Source organism: Sebastes umbrosus, chromosome 18, assembly GCF_015220745.1.
Source record: "Sebastes umbrosus isolate fSebUmb1 chromosome 18, fSebUmb1.pri, whole genome shotgun sequence".
NCBI classification, from domain to species: domain Eukaryota; kingdom Metazoa; phylum Chordata; class Actinopteri; order Perciformes; family Sebastidae; genus Sebastes; species Sebastes umbrosus.
In genome coordinates, this window is record NC_051286.1 from 6,238,982 (window position 1) to 6,251,914 (window position 12,933).

Sequence of the window (12,933 nt, forward strand, 5' to 3'; positions counted from 1 at the left end):
ACACATTTCTACCTTCACACAGTATACTGTATATCGTCATATCGCCCAACTCTATTGTCAGTTGATTCAACCCAGCCAATGACCAATATGGTCCAGTGTTGACAGAGAATCAAACCGGTACAAGTTCACTGCTCTGACTTTCTCTCTGAAGTCCACCCATGGACCCATTTTAATGCAACTAAATGGGATAAAGCTCCAGTAATCATCAGTCACTTTTTCTAAATGGAGATGGTAGTGTTTGTTTTGGGGAGATTGTGTGCCGAATGTGTATGTGCATGTAAATATGTATTTGTGTCTAGAATGCATCTGTGTATATGTGCATTATTGTGGTCGTGTGTGTGTGTGCTGTTCTGATGCCATATGGTGCCTCCAGTCAGTGAGAGAGGGACAGCTGGTAAACAAAAAGGAGAAAGAAAGAGCGACTGTTGTATTGACTCAGAGCACATATACAGTCGGAGCTGACATAATGTAAAATAATATTTTATTACTACAGTAATGACAGTATTAAAGAGCTAATCAGCACTTGGTTGTTTCTAGTTCTATTAGTCTAATTGATACCTGCTATGCACTACCTGCCATTACACTTCATTATCTACAGTGCTTTTGTTGTTGTTAATGGTAATTAATTGTAATGTGCCAATTTGTCTGTATTATGGGCTTTAACGAAATAAGCTCCCTCCATTCCCTCTATGCTAATAGACTATCCGCTCGCCGCTAAGTGATTCTGCTTTTCAATTTCCTGTCCATAAACAGCCATTTAGAATTTAGCTGAAAGCTGTTTAATGCAACTGCCTCACAAATACGTCCGATAAAACACTTTGAGCAGTAAGCTGCTGTTTAGTGATATCCAAAGTTTGCCAGTATATCCAGATGTTAGTGGCCTTTTTAAAGGTATTTTAGATTTTACACATTCATTTGGATGCCGGTGACTCAACACCGCCTCGCTGTAAATGATGTGGGATGAATACGAGGCACTCAATAGATCAACCTTTCATCTAGAAGGGCACAGGAAGCAGTGGTGATGGCTATGATTATTGTTACTGTTATTATATGTATTTATATTAATGTCAACAATTCATTAAAAATGAAAGTCATGTAAGGTCAAGTCTGAGTGATCGGGCACCGCTTCAGTAGGGGGAGGAAAATATTAAAGATTAAATCTTATGACGAGTCACCTGAAATGAGATTTCCTTTCAGGGCAGGTGCATAGTGGACAGCATGACTTTTGAAATTTAATAATAACAACAATAAGGATGAGACCAAAGAGCATTGGGGTACATAGTTCCAAGTAAGGACATGATGCTGTTGTTACCAGTAGTAGCATTAGTAAGTGAGTATTTGTGAAGCGTTAGTTCAGCATTACTAGAAGAATATAGCAGTAGTATTGATGACTGTAGTATTAATGGGTATTTTCAGTGTCTCGTGATCTAAATACAAATATAAAACCTGGGGAGGCACTGAATAAATTGTGATCTATAATAATATTGTCAGTTGAAATCATGAAATTAGGACAGAAAGAAGTAGATTCTGAAATTATGGACTGATACCGATGTTTAAAATAACAATTTGGCTGATAGCCGATACCAATATTTTTCTTGTTGCTGTTATTTAATCCCCTTACTGTATGTGCCAAGGAAATAACTGCTGTTTTATAGTCATTCAGCATTTCATTACAGCGTCTTTGAATGAGCACAAACTCAATCATACTAATGTATGAAACAACCTTTAACATAGATTTACCGATGGCAGTCAACAAGGTGAATATCAGTTGATACCAATGTTCAGCCGATACATCGGTGCATCCCTAGAAGTTTTTAGAAATGTAACTCAATGTCTTTGGAAGAGAGGATTGATACTTTCATCTAGCACAGAAATATAAAAGACTGAAATGTGAGGGCTTATCATATTTAATGTTTAAAATAGAAAACGTATCTGCCTCGGTCTTTGTCTCTCTGTCTGTCTTTCTTTTGAATATACTGTATGATGCAAAGAGACAACTGCAGAAACAAAGGTGGTATAGAGGCGTTAATCAAATGTTTAGAATAAAAGCTTTTGGAATAAAAATGTTTATGTTTGATGTATACAATTAGAAATTTAAAGATTCATATTTAAAGATACTGAATACCTTGTTCTAAACATAAGCATTTCTTTATACCATTTGTATCCATGACTAAATAAGTAACAATCAAACTTGAGTTCAAACATGTTGTGTTCATTTAGGACCCCGGGTTAATTAAAGCTGTACTATACATGAATTGCATGTTGGCAACCCCAGGTAGGTCATTAGTTTTGAGTGTTGCTGACACTTCCATAGCTCCACTCACTGACTTAATGCAGCACGTCACAATTGTTGTTTAAATGTATTGAGGAGATTTAAATCTGCACTTTGTGCTTTGGCAGCCTCAAGCACGGCAGCACGGTCGACCCATTGGAAAATGTAAATGTTAGTCATACAGAAACAAAAAAACAAGACCTCATTTGATGTTATTTCTCTGCCATAATACACATAAATTTAAAAGTAAATTACAAAATAACTTCAAGATGTTTATTCATATGAAAGTCACATTTTATTCCCTAAAAACAACCTGCCCCAATTTCTGCTTTCAACAGGAACTGTACAGTAACACTCAGAGAGCAAGTTGATCTCCAAATGCTTTGAAAGTTATGGAAAAAAATGTACGAGGGAGGAGCACAGCCTGTCCTCCCCTGACGCCGACTCCCCATTTATAACACTAAAAATAAAAGCAGATAGCTTTTAGGATCCCAGCCCCTCTCTCTTTTCCTGCTGTAACTCTACCAGTTATGCTCAACGTCCGCTTCCTGTACGCTCTGAAGGCTTTGACCAGGTGTCTAATATATCTCTTTCAACTAAAAATACCTTCACTTCCTCTTCTAGCCCAAGTAACTACACAGTAACACACACACGCTGATGGTATATATTACTTGACTTTGGCAATATTATCCCTGTTCATCTATTCATGCCAATAAAGCATATTGAATTGAATTGAATTGAAATGAAACAGAATAAAATAGAAACCTCAAGTGTGAATTAATCAAAATACAAACACTCTTCTCTCCTATCAAGAAGTGAGATTGCTGCCAGTACGATTCTCATTCAAGTACTGCAGGAATGTACTTTTAGCGCTACACACACACACACCAACGGAAATACACGCACACACTTCAGCAACATGCACACACACACACTGAAGCTAATAAACCAGTTCTATTGAGTACCAAGGAGGGTCAGTGGTAATAATGGCTGGCTGCTCTTGACTCTTTCTCTCTCTCTCTCTGTCCTTTCTTTACTCTCCTCTCTAAATTCAATTCTCTTTTCAATGTGAAGACCTTTCCCCCCCTCTCTCTTTCTCTCTCTCTTCTCTTTCATCTCAATTCCCTTTTTAGCCTGTAGAGCTTTATTTCAGCTTAGTCCTGTTTTATTTGGTTTCAGTGGCTCTTGACACGCCGCAGCACTCTCAGGTTAATATATTTCGCAGCATCTGGTCTTCCTCTTATTATTAATCAAAGAAAAGAGGCTGAAAAGCAAAAATGAAAATCTTGGAACGGCGTGACAGTTCACACGCGTGTGTCCTCGTCCTTGCTCGAGGGTGCCGACAACCCTTTTTAATTTTTGTTACTATGAATGATGCCGATGAAGAGGATGCTTTTGATTTTTGTTATTGGCATTTTCTTTCATTTATTTTTTCATTAAACACAAAGAACTTGGCAACATAAAAGAATCAAAGCATTTTTTTTTATCCCAATCAGTTAAAACTAGGGCTGTCAATCTATATTAATCTTGATTAATCGCATGATTGTCCGTAGTTAATCGTGATTAATTACACATTTTTTATCTATTCAAAATGTACCTTAAAGGGAGATTTGTCAACATGGGACGGGGCAAATATGCTGCTTTATGCAAATGTATGTATATATTTATCATTGGAAATCAATTAACAACACAAAACAATGACAAATATTGTCCAGAAACCCTCACAGGTACTGCATTTAGCATAAAGAAATATGCTCAAATCATAACATGGAAAACTGAAGCTCAACAGACAACAACAGCTGTCAGTGTGTCAGTGTGCTGACTTGACTATGACTTGCCCCAAACTGCATGTGATTATCATAAAGTGGGCATGTCTGTAAAGGGGAGACTCGTGGGTACCCATAGAACCCATTTTCATTCACATATGTTGAGGTCAGAGGTCAAGGGACCCCTTTGAAAATGGCCATGACAATTTTTCCTCTGCAAAATTTAACGCAGGTTTGGATCATTATTTAACCTCCTTTGCGACAGACTAGTATGACATGGTTGGTACCAATGGATTGCTTATGTGTCTTAGTTTCATACGATGCCAGTATCTTCACTCTAACTTTCAAACTGAGCCCGCTACAACCTAAAAATTGCAAGTTGCATTAATGTGTTAAAGAATTTAACGGCGTTCAAACTAATTTGCGTTAACGTGTTATTATCGTGTTAACTTTGACAGCCCTAATAAAAACATTTGCCTTCAACTGAAAACCACAAAGGCATCTAGGGCTGCAACTACCGCTTATTTTTATTGTCGATTAATCTGTTGATTATTTTCTCTATTAATCGATTAGTTGTTTGGTCTATAAAATGTCAGAAAATGGTGAAAAATGTCATTCAGTGTTTCCCAAAGCCCAAGATGACGTCCTCAAATGTCTTGTTTTATCCACAACTCAAAGATATTCAGTTTGCTGTCATAGAGGAGTAAAGAAACCAGAAAATATACGCATTTAAGAAGCTGTAATCAGAGAATTTTGACTGTTTAATTCAATAGTTGACAACTAATCGATTAAATGTTGCAGCTCCAAAGACATCAATCATAAATTTTCTGCAGATTAAATTGTTATTAACAGCAGTAGCATGTACAGTAGATGTTTCTTGCTCTAGGTTTATAACAGTAATTCAGTAATATCAATATTTTTTATGGGTAAAACTTGGACAGTTTGCTGCAAATAACCTGATTTGGAACAAACTGCCTGAAGACATCAAATCTCCATTTTTTTTAAATCTCTGGTAAAGCTTATTTTTTCTTTAAACTTTCATTTCATATCTGTTGATGTTTGGTTTGGCTCTGTTGCCCTCCAGCTCTTTTGTGTGTATATTTATGAAGTAATGTGTGTCTGTATGTGATGTGAGTGTTAAATATGAATTATACAACAGCCTTCAGCCGAGCTGCCTCGCTGGTCAGAGACACACCGATGCTGATGATTCCTGTGGACTCTGCTAGATGAGCTTTATTGCTTGTTTATTTCCTGATTGGATATTAGTTGTCAGCTCTTGTGGGATGAGACCTGCTGTCATTAGTGATCTTGTATCTGGAGATCAGCATGTTCTTGTCATACAAGCTGGAAGCGGAGGTAAACAATATTGTGCTAATATTTGCCTGCTGATATCTGAGAGTTGTTTGTTCTGCAGTTGTTAGATACAAAAGAAAGAAGACGAGGTGAGCCTCCGCGTATATTCTTGCAGACCTGAAAGCTGGAAACTGCGTTTTCAAGTATTATTTGCCACATGAAAGCAGAGTAAAGCTGTATTTTCAGGAGATATTACAGCACTACCCGCTCTTTCAAGAAGATGATGCAGTATTATCTCCAAACTCAAATTGTATTCTGAGAAAGAGAATAACAGGATGACGTCTTGTTGCTGCAACTTGAAAGCACACCAGATGGGATGGTGATCGATTGTTGAGGTACTTTAAAGCCCCTATGTGTATAATTGTTTCTGTGATTATAGCATCTTTCAGATTATCTTCATGGCATACATTTTTGTTTGTGGAAAAAGGAGACGTTTGGAGGAAAGTTTGTGCAATCGGTTTCAGCCCAGTCATTCTCAATGGGGCAGATTAGAACTGGCCACGGTCCTGAACCAACCCACATGCGCAAAAGAACAATAACAAAGATGTCACACCATGGATGTGTAAAGAGAATTGCATACAGCATCGTAGGCGGGCTCCCGTTCACTCCTATGAAAGTTGCTCAGTGGCTCATGAAGCCAAAATGGCTCAACTGCCGAGTGATAAAGTACCCGGATCATCCAGCGACCATCTGCGTCCATTGGGCTCATAGAGGAGGTGCAGTAGTGTTTCCTTTAACTCGGTCTGGGTCTCATTCACATGAACGGAGGAAGGAAAATAGCTCTGGATTCAGCTATTAGTGCATTTTACAACTTTTAGGACCTAATGATTTAAATAAGGGCGATTCAAGTGTTCATACTGGGAAGTTGATTTACCAAATCTTGTGTACAGTACATCCAGTATTAACCAGCATTATTAATCTCACTGTTTCTGTGTCTCTCCGCTGCCTCCTAGATGTTCCAACGGATACTACGGCCAGCCTTCTGTGCCAGGGGGATTATGTCAGCCCTGCGATTGCCACAGCAACCTGGACCTATCCATACCTGGGAGCTGTAATCCAATCACGGGCCAGTGTCTGCGCTGTCGTCAAGGTTATGGCGGCGGGACCTGCGACAGTTGTGCTGATGGTTACTATGGAGATGCCATCACAGCAAAGAACTGCCAGGGTGAGTACACTGACCAACAACAAGCGTCAAAACTAAAGAAATAAACAAATACATGTTATACATCTATCAGTAGCTTTGATTTGTTTGGTTTGTTTTCAAAGGGGTCCCTTGACCTCTGACCTCAAGATATGTGGATGAAAATGGTTTCTATGGATACCCACGAGTCTCCCCTTTACAGACATGCCCACTTCATGATAATCACATGCAGTTTGGGGCAAGTCATAGTCAAGTCAGCACACTGACACACTGACAGCTGCTGTTGTCTGTTGGGCTGCAGTTTGCCATGTTATGATCTGAGCATATTTGTTATGCTAAATGCAGTACCTGTGAGGGTTTCTGGACAATATTTGTCATTGTTTTGTGTTGTTAATTGATTTCCAATAATAACTATACACATATATTTGCATAAAGCAGTATATTTTTCCACTCCCATGTTGATAAGAGTATTAAATACTTGTCAAATCTCCCTTTAAGGTACATTTTGAACAGATAAATAATGATATGATTAATCGCGATTAGTCATGGACAATCATGCGATTAATCGTGATTAAATATTTCAATCGATTGACAGCCCCAGTTTTAACTTCACCTTCTAGTATCGGCTCAGTTTGCTTGGAACCTCGACCGAGGGGGTACCAAAAAAGGCACCAGGTACTATCCATAACTTTTACTAAAGGAAAACCAAAAAAGTTGAGTAGAGCCGTGTCGTACCATGCAGTTAAATTGCGGCATAATTGCCACTTATGTGGCCACGTGGCCGCTGTTTAGCTAAAGTTACAGACTCGCTTTAAAGTCCAGGATGCTGGTACCTTATTGTGCATTCCCAAAATACAGATTTTTACTATATTATGAGGTTTTAGTATCGCTGTCATAATGTTATTTAAAGTGATTATAGGACATATCAGACAGCCGATACTGGCACACAGAGAATGAATTGGCTAAAAGCAACGTATTGATTTTGTCTTGAGATTTTCTATGAACAGTTTGCCATCAGAATGATTTTTAAAGATGCTGTAATCAGATAAAAAAAAACAATCCTACACATTAGGACTTTAAGAGGGAATAACTTCCTCTACTGAAAAAAAAATCAATATTAAAAAGCCAATTTTGCAGCTTCAGTGTCTCAGCAGGAGCGTTACACTGAACAGTGGTATTTCCTCTATGAAACTCAATTTTAGCTAAATGATACCTTTAATCCTCTTACTAAAACACTGAGTAGATGCACCATCTGGAGTGTGTGTGTGTGTGTGTGTGTGTGACTGCATCGGCAAGCAGCTGTGCTAGTAGGAGGTGTGATGTCGGAGCGGCCCACTGACTACCAGCTGTGTTTAAGAGTGAGAATAAAAAAAACTATACCTGTAAAGAGACTGAACAAGAGAGGAAGAGAGAGATGGCAGCGAATACAGACGTACAGATGGCGCTTGTTTGTTAAGATCTTCATTAAAAACCTGTGCTGTTGATGAAAACAGAGGCACAGGCAGCGAGACAGACAAACAGAGAGACACCTCAGCAAGAGACAGACAGGCAGGCAGGGCCGATAAATAGACAGATAAAACCCTCAGACGGGCACAGAGGCAGGCAGACAGGCTGACAGAGGGTATTAATGTGCATTTGATAGTTCATTGTTCTGTAGTTGTTTCCCCTCTCCACCCAGCTAAATGGTTATTGATTAATCAGCCTGATCTATTGCTCTCCTACAGTGCTCATCGGCTGCTCGTGTCTTGGAGCTGGAGGGTTGTTATTGATCCTGTACGAATGACCACCAGGAATTATTAAAACACAACAACTCTGCTTCTGTCAGTCTATCTCTCTCCCTCTGTCTGCCTATCGCTCCCAGTCTTAATGAATTTTATTGAGTGGAGCAGGAGAGTTCAGTCCATTTGTGCACTATTAGACTGTGAAAATCCTTTACTTTTTCTTTTCATGTCAGAGTTCCCATCTGCGGACATTTTTGCTGCAGCCGTTCTGTGTCTCCCACTAATAGCGGTTCAGTTTAATTCAGTCCAAATGGAAAATAATTTGATTTTTGCGAGCCAACTTGACCACAAAGCAATTTGCTTGAGGAATAAATGCAAGGAATAATCCTCCTCCCCCTCCACCTCCTCTGACCATTTCTCACACGGGGAAAAGTCCTTGGCTAGTTGTTGTAAAGACGTGTGAATTGCGCTGTCACACATTTGTCCAATCACTGGAACAAAGTGGATGTGTAGTAATTCAATAATGTAATTATGCTTCTTGTGTGTCCGACACTTAATGAATGTTTCATAGATACTTCATACGGTCGATCAATAAACTCTTAGGGGATCGTTGAGAAACCTCACAACTCTACTTTACCTCTCTTAATGGACTGTCTGGTCCAGTCTGTGCTGAGGCTTTTTACTGGACTGGTACAGTCGGCCCCAAAAAAGTAGTATTGAACCAACAATATCTCGCTGCAAATCCCAAATAAAGGCAGCTTTTAGAGAAGCAAAACAATCACAACCTCTTTTTTTTAATCACAGTGTGTAAGTGTCATTTACATTACATACTCATCTTTTTATGATGATACCTGAGATGAATTCTGCAGTCAACATTTCCACTTTTCTTGTCATTGCTGACAGTAAACAGGAAGTAGTTCAGTCTGAGGAAACAAACAAATTTCATTAAGACAAAGTACATTTTTCCTAATTTTAATGTATGTCGAGCAATTAGACATCCTTATACACTTGTCTACATGGTGGCACTTTTTTAACATTATTATAACATTACTTTTTTAACAATTAATTAATGTCTATATATATTTTTTCAAACTGCTGTTTTTGTCTTTGAGCACTGTCACACAGAACGTGAATATTACACAGCGAAAAAGCAACAACTTTTTTCCTTTTACCTTGAATTCTTGAAGTTGTTTTTCTCGCATGCCTCCACGGTGAACAGATGAATCAAATAACAGAGAAACGTCTTGATGAATTTCAGTAAATGGGGGCCACGTTTAACAACAGCAAAACTATATGAAGACATACCGTTTACAAACTTTCACACAACTTGTTCTGCTCTATAATCCAAGTCTCATTTATCCAGTCGGATGCTCACTACTTCCCAAACACATGCATCTTTGCTAAAACCTTATTTAAAACGCTTCGGAAGATTTAAACATACAATTTCAACAAGTTCTCACATCATGTCTACATGCTCTCTCATTTTGTAACATATTTACCTTCATACAGCGGCCAAGCAAACATATGTCAAGCTTGTAATTATTGTTTTATTGCATTTATTGCACAACATTCTGTCTGTTATTTTCCCCTCAAGGCCTCTGAACACCAACATCTCATCAGCATGCTTTTAACAGACATTTTGAGTGTGGACTCAATTTGCTATTGTTCAGTTCTGTATGACTACCTAAATGATTGTATAGCGCCTCCACTTCTCACCGACGCACCATTGTAGTGCTAATGACATAGTATAGATGCACAATAGCTTCTCCTGTAGTTTGTTTATACAACAGATTGTGGATTGCTTGGTAACAGAAAATAATATATTTCAAGTGGCAAAAAAAAATGTCATCTTCGCCATCAAGGCCAGCGCTGCAAATAAAGAAATAAAAAACACAACAAAAAGCAACATTTTATCCCACAACAAGGCTCGCATTGTGGCGACTGACAGAACGGAGTCCAGATGGTCCCCGAAGGGTGAAGCTAGGGGGGTGAGAGACTGTGTGAGAGTGTGTGTGTGAAACAGAGACGTATATGTGCATGTTTTCTTGTATGTTTAGTCAGGCGTGGGTGTATGTACATCTGCATGTGTGTGTGTGTGGGAGGGCATGCGTGCCTCTCTGCAATCGTGTGTGAAGCAGAAATCAATGTATGTTTTTACCGTATGTGTGTTTCTGCATATTTCTGTGTGTGGACATCTGTTGTCTCTCTCACTTTCCCGTCCCACACTCAGGTCTGTCCGTCTGTCTCTTTTACATCTAACAGCAGAGAATGGCAGGAGGTAAAACTAGTACGCGTGTGTCTACGTGATGTGATGTGTGCTACTTATTTCTTGAGAAAGGTGTTTTTTTTTTGTGCATATATGTGTGTATGCTTCTGACAGCCCATCCACCAGATGGGAGCTGTGATGTTCGAGCTTTTAATTGTATATCTAAGGGGCTGATTGGCGTGTGTGGGTGTGTCTTTTTTTTTTCCTCCTCTTCCCGTAGGATTTAAACAAGTTAAATAAAGTTGAAGTATCACAGATAGAGAGAGATTTGAAAGGTCGTATGTGGTAATAACCCATTTAGGAAGCATCAAATCTGCACGCACAATGACAAAGGCCGCGAATTCAATGTCAGAGAAATGAGGCACGAGGCAGAGACGAGAATCTTGATATGATTTATGAAGTTTCAGTGAATATACTGTCATTACCAAAGCGAATGAGCTCCTCCAAACATTCAAACTGCTTTGTTTTGATGTTGAAGACTAGTTCAATAAGTGTTTGTCTTGTGACCTTGTCTTTTTAGTGGACAGTTTTTCAGCTGCCATGTGCATCTGTCAGATCCAAGTAGTGCGTCCTTCATTATCTCCGCCAGGTGTGGGGAGATCATGCGTTCGATTGTGTGTGTGTGTGTGTGTGTGTGTGCATCTGTCTGTCTGTCCACGGCTAATCGCGCACACTTCTGGACCCATCAGCCTGATAGTTTTTGTGCTCGTCTATGACTGTATGCTCAAGGACCTCTTGTGGTCGCGGTGATTCACATTTTTTTTAAAAACTACTTTATTGACTGTTTCATACCGTCATTAACCGGCCGGTAAGGGACTGCAACTGCTTCTGTAGCAAACTAATTTCTGGCAATCAGCTAGGCTTAAAAACAAGCTGTACCCAGTCTGCTGCAGGCCACATTTTGGCGTTTGTCATGGCTCAAAAACTGACATCCATAGAAATGTTTGGTCTCATTTTTAACCGGAGCATCTGCAGATTAATTCCATACAACTGATATGTTATGATCCAAAAGGGATCCACTAAAAGGCACGATATAAGATGAATAAATCCCTGTTTTTATTTGTTATATTCACGGCAAGTATTTTAGGTCAGTGTTGGCACTGAACACCAGATTTTAATCAGAGAAAACAGGGTAAATTTTAGGGTGTTATGGGTTGTGGGTGTTTTTTAGTCTTTGCAACAAATGGACTTGAACTCGAGACATTGTGGTTAACGGTCAGCATCTTAACCCCTGAGACATGGGGGGACACCCCAAAACAGGGTTTATTTTTTTTTTTAGATTACTCAACACAGTTCACGTTGAATCTGTTCCCTTTCTTGTTGACATTATTTTTCCCAGCCATCATCAGGAGCATCTGCTCTGTGTTTAATTAGTCAGATTCTAGTAGTGCTTTCTCCACTGTATTGTATTGCATCTTCATCGTCGCACTTTGGGGGCCCTAAACTAAAATGTTTTCTTTCTTAACCAAAGTGTGGATTTACACATCAGTGAACATTTAAGACCTGAATATCTGGATGATATTTACATGTTTGTTGTTGCTGGATTGGTGTTGTAAATGTATTTTTTTAGGCAAATTATGATATTCATGAGGTAGCCACATTCTGCATTCAGGCTGCATTCATTTCAGCTGAACTGTACCTAATGCAAATTTTTGGGCTATTGTTGTGTTTGGTTCAATTGAAGGCGGTTCAATCTTGGTGATTGCAGTTTTGTTTGGACGGAGGACTCTGCTTTTTGTTTTTCCTGTGCACACCTGTGCAGTCTCTCAATGGCACAATTTCCTTCAGAGCCAACAAGACAAATCTACATTCTCAAATAATTGAAAATGTGATGTTGTCCTCTGTCGCAGCGTTGCTTTGTCATTTAGGCTCACACTTGTGTGTTTTTAATATACAAAATATAATCTGGCAAAAACTAAATCAGCCCACTAGACTGAAGAATCTATTTGAAGAAGAGAAGATTTTCTCTAAAGTGCAGTCAGAAGGATATTAAAATGCATATCGACAGCTAATCCTGAAGAAGACCTTAAGCAGGATCTGAGCTCATCCAGCCGACTGCAGAGTGAAGTAAACACACTCGCCAACTTCTGTTCTTGTTAAACCAAAATGTGTTATTATATGTACTCATGTAGAAATTCTGCCATTAGGAAATGATAATTGATATATGCTCTCTCTTCTCTCCTCCTCCTCTTCCTCTATTCTCCTCCTCCTCTTCTGCAGCCTGTCAGTGTCATACTAATGGCTCTATATCTGAGGTCTGCAATAAGGAGACTGGACGGTGCCAGTGCAGAAAAAATGTGGTTGGACGACAGTGTGACGAGTGCATCGTAAGTATTTTGACAGATGCCAATAATCTTTACAGATATTGCAAATATGTGTTGGCGCCACTCCTGTGTAGACTTTCTAGTCATTTC

The 12,933-nt window shown here is 39.1% G+C and overlaps 1 protein-coding gene across 9 annotated transcripts in view; it reads left to right on the forward strand.

The window, feature by feature from the left end:
• lama2 (laminin, alpha 2) overlaps positions 1-12,933 on the forward strand; it is a 222,887-nt gene that overhangs the window by 111,145 nt on the left and 98,809 nt on the right. For all 9 annotated transcript variants that reach the window (XM_037750093.1, XM_037750096.1, XM_037750095.1 and 6 more), the window contains exons 21-22: positions 6,345-6,556; positions 12,740-12,846. In XM_037750093.1, coding sequence (XP_037606021.1) covers positions 6,345-6,556; positions 12,740-12,846 — 319 coding nt within the window. The remainder of the gene's footprint in view (positions 1-6,344; positions 6,557-12,739; positions 12,847-12,933) is intronic.